This window comes from Oryctolagus cuniculus, chromosome 2 (genome assembly GCF_051225735.1).
Source record: "Oryctolagus cuniculus isolate XC-2025 breed Fujian yellow rabbit chromosome 2, ASM5122573v1, whole genome shotgun sequence".
NCBI lineage: Eukaryota > Metazoa > Chordata > Mammalia > Lagomorpha > Leporidae > Oryctolagus > Oryctolagus cuniculus.
Window position 1 is genome coordinate 11,612,165 of NC_142868.1, and position 2,589 is coordinate 11,614,753.

At 58.7% G+C, this 2,589-nt stretch overlaps 1 protein-coding gene across 1 annotated transcript; it reads left to right on the forward strand.

Annotated features, from left to right (window-relative positions):
* The first annotated feature begins 962 nt into the window (after window positions 1-962).
* Window positions 963-2,381, forward strand: LOC127486407 (fibroblast growth factor-binding protein 1-like). Its single transcript, XM_051830334.3, has one exon. The coding sequence runs from the start codon at window positions 974-976 to the stop codon at window positions 2,021-2,023; it is 1,050 nt and encodes a 349-aa protein (XP_051686294.3). The 5' UTR covers window positions 963-973; the 3' UTR covers window positions 2,024-2,381.
* The last annotated feature ends 208 nt before the right edge of the window (window positions 2,382-2,589 follow it).

Consider the following 2,589-nt stretch of genomic DNA (forward strand, 5'->3'; position numbering starts at 1 on the left):
CTCTGTGAGCTCCAGATGCTGCTGCCTCTTGCTTTGCTCCAGGGTTTTGGACCTGAGCAAACGTGACGGGAAGGACTTCCTGGAAGCGCAGCCCCTGTCCTTAGGTTCGGCGCCCTGCTTAAAGCCGCGGGCGCTGCAAGATGCGAGTCCGCGCCCCCTCTGTCTGCAATGGCCCAAAGCCCTCTGCCCTCCTCAGCAACGACGGCAGGTGCGCTGCGCCCGCACCCAGCCCCGACGGCTCCTCCGGTGTTCTGGAGGCCCGGGCTGCAGCGCCGTGCCCAGGCCCACAGGACTGCCCGGGCCCACTGTGAGCAAACGTCGGCCACGGGCACTGCAGAACAGGAGGGCGGTGGGCCATGGGGGCCGTGGGTAGCTCACCGGCGAAGCCTTCAGCGTGCAGGCAGGGCTGCTGCTACTTCCAATGATGTCTGCTTCCTTCTCCTACGCGTTCCCTCCCTGGTCCGCACACAGACTGCCCACGGGCCTAGAGTGGCTTCCCCTGAGTGGGTGGGCCCAGCCCCAGAGTCTTCTTCAGGAAGCCGGGACCCACCCACGGCTTCCAAATTCCTCTACCGCTTACTCTGAGGGTCCCTTCCCCTCTGCCAGGTCACCCTGAAGGGTGTGGCCTGCGGGGCCGTTGGCCTCACCTCTTTGCCTCTTTCCAGGGGCACCAGCAGTGTCTTCCCTCTTGGAAATGGCACCTCCTCCCAGTGTCCACGGCTCCCGCCACGGCCTCAGAGGCCTGCACCAGGGATGGGCAGTGGGAGATGGCCTCCAAGGCCACCTGGGTACAGGGGAGACGTGGGGACAGTTGGGCTGCTTGTCCTGTCATGCCAGGAGCCAGAGGATGCTTGGTCTACCAAAGCAGGTAGGCCTGCGGCAGGGTGGAGGGAGGCCAGCCTGTAGCCCTGCACCCCTGCTGCTCGGCACTAACCCCTGCCTTTTATCAAACAGGTGCCCACCCAGCTGAGCCATGAAGATCTGCAGCCTTGGTTTGCTCTCCTTTCTCTTCCTGGCCTCTCGGGAGCTCTTGATGGAGGCCCACAATGGAGTAAAGAGTGGACGTAACAGACTATCAGACAGGGGTCCACAGGTCACTCCGGGGAAGCCACCAAGTATGCCTGAAGATTCCTTACCCCGGGTCATAGTCACCGGCGGGTTTATCACCAGAGACCAAGCCAAATGCAACATGACTGTGACTAAACAAGAGAACGTCTCTCTGCAGGTGGATTGCATCCGACTGGATCATGTGTTTTCCTGTGTCTTCGTGGGGGATCCAGCTGCGTGCCTACATTGTTTGGATAATGCTACTATCTACTGGACACAGATTACCTGGCACCTGAGCCGCCAAAAATATATCTGTGAAGACTCCAAGGCCATCCTGGAGACCAGAGTGTGTCGTAAGAAGTATCCAGAATCCAATCTCAAGTTGGTGAGCTCCACTCTGGTTGGCTGCAAGACACGTAGACAGGAGCCCTTCCCTACCGAGGCAGTCAAGACCAAGCAGATCACCACCACAGAGCAGGTGCAAATTGCAGAGACCACCCCTACTACTGGGCAGATCAAGGGCAGAGGAACCACTCATACCACCCCAAAACAAGCCCAAGAGAATGTCCCTACAGAGCAGATCAAAGGGAGAAGACCTGCTCCTACCACTCCAAACCAGGCCCAAGAGACCTCCCCTACAGAGTCAGTAGAGATCCCAGAGACCACCACTGCAAGCCCAGTCCAGACACAAGTCACGACCACTGCTAAGCCCAGTTGTGTAACTACATCAGGCATCAAAGCCAGGAAGACCTCTCAGTGGGTAGACCAGCAGGACCAACAGAGGAAGCAGCAGGTCCAGCACATGGATCAGTGGGACCAGCAGGTTCAACAGAACAAACATCAGAACCAGCAGTGGGATCAGTGGGATGACCAGGAGGACCAACAGAGGGAGCAGCAGGACCAGGAGTGCCAGCAGCACCAGACACAGCCAGCCCAGCAGGAGGACGAGCACTGGTTCCAGCAGAAGTCCCAGTAGATGACCCGGGAGTGACGGGCCTCCCGCAGCTTGGGCTGCAGCGTCGCCCTCGGCCCAGTCTTCCTCCTGGGGGAGAAGAGCAGGTGCTTCAGGCAGGTGGTGTCTTAGGCTCCTCTGTGTGTGTGCAGCTCCCAGGTTCCCATCAGGCAGGGACGCCTGTGCTAGGAGAGTGCAGGGCGGTGTTGGGACAGAGTCTGTGTCCTGCCCTTTGCTGATGCTCACTTCCTGAGGTGTGGTTGGCAGAGGCTGTGACCTGGGCCCTGGCCCCTGGGCCCCCAGTGCTGTCTCTGAGCTGAAGGAGTCAGCCTGGTGATTTCAGGGAGACACCTGCACTTCCTGCTGAATTCACAAGCATAATAAACTCAGGATCTCTTTCAAAATGCATTCACCCAGTGTCTGTGTCTCTGTGTCTGGTCCCACATGATCTCATCAATGAATCCCTGTGGGTGGAACAGCAGAGAGTGACTTCTGTTTCCCTGCCCATCCCATGTCATCCCCTACATTGCCCCGTTCCAGAGTTCCTGTCTTCGTAGAGCCATCCATTAGACTGTGGTGGTTGATCCTTA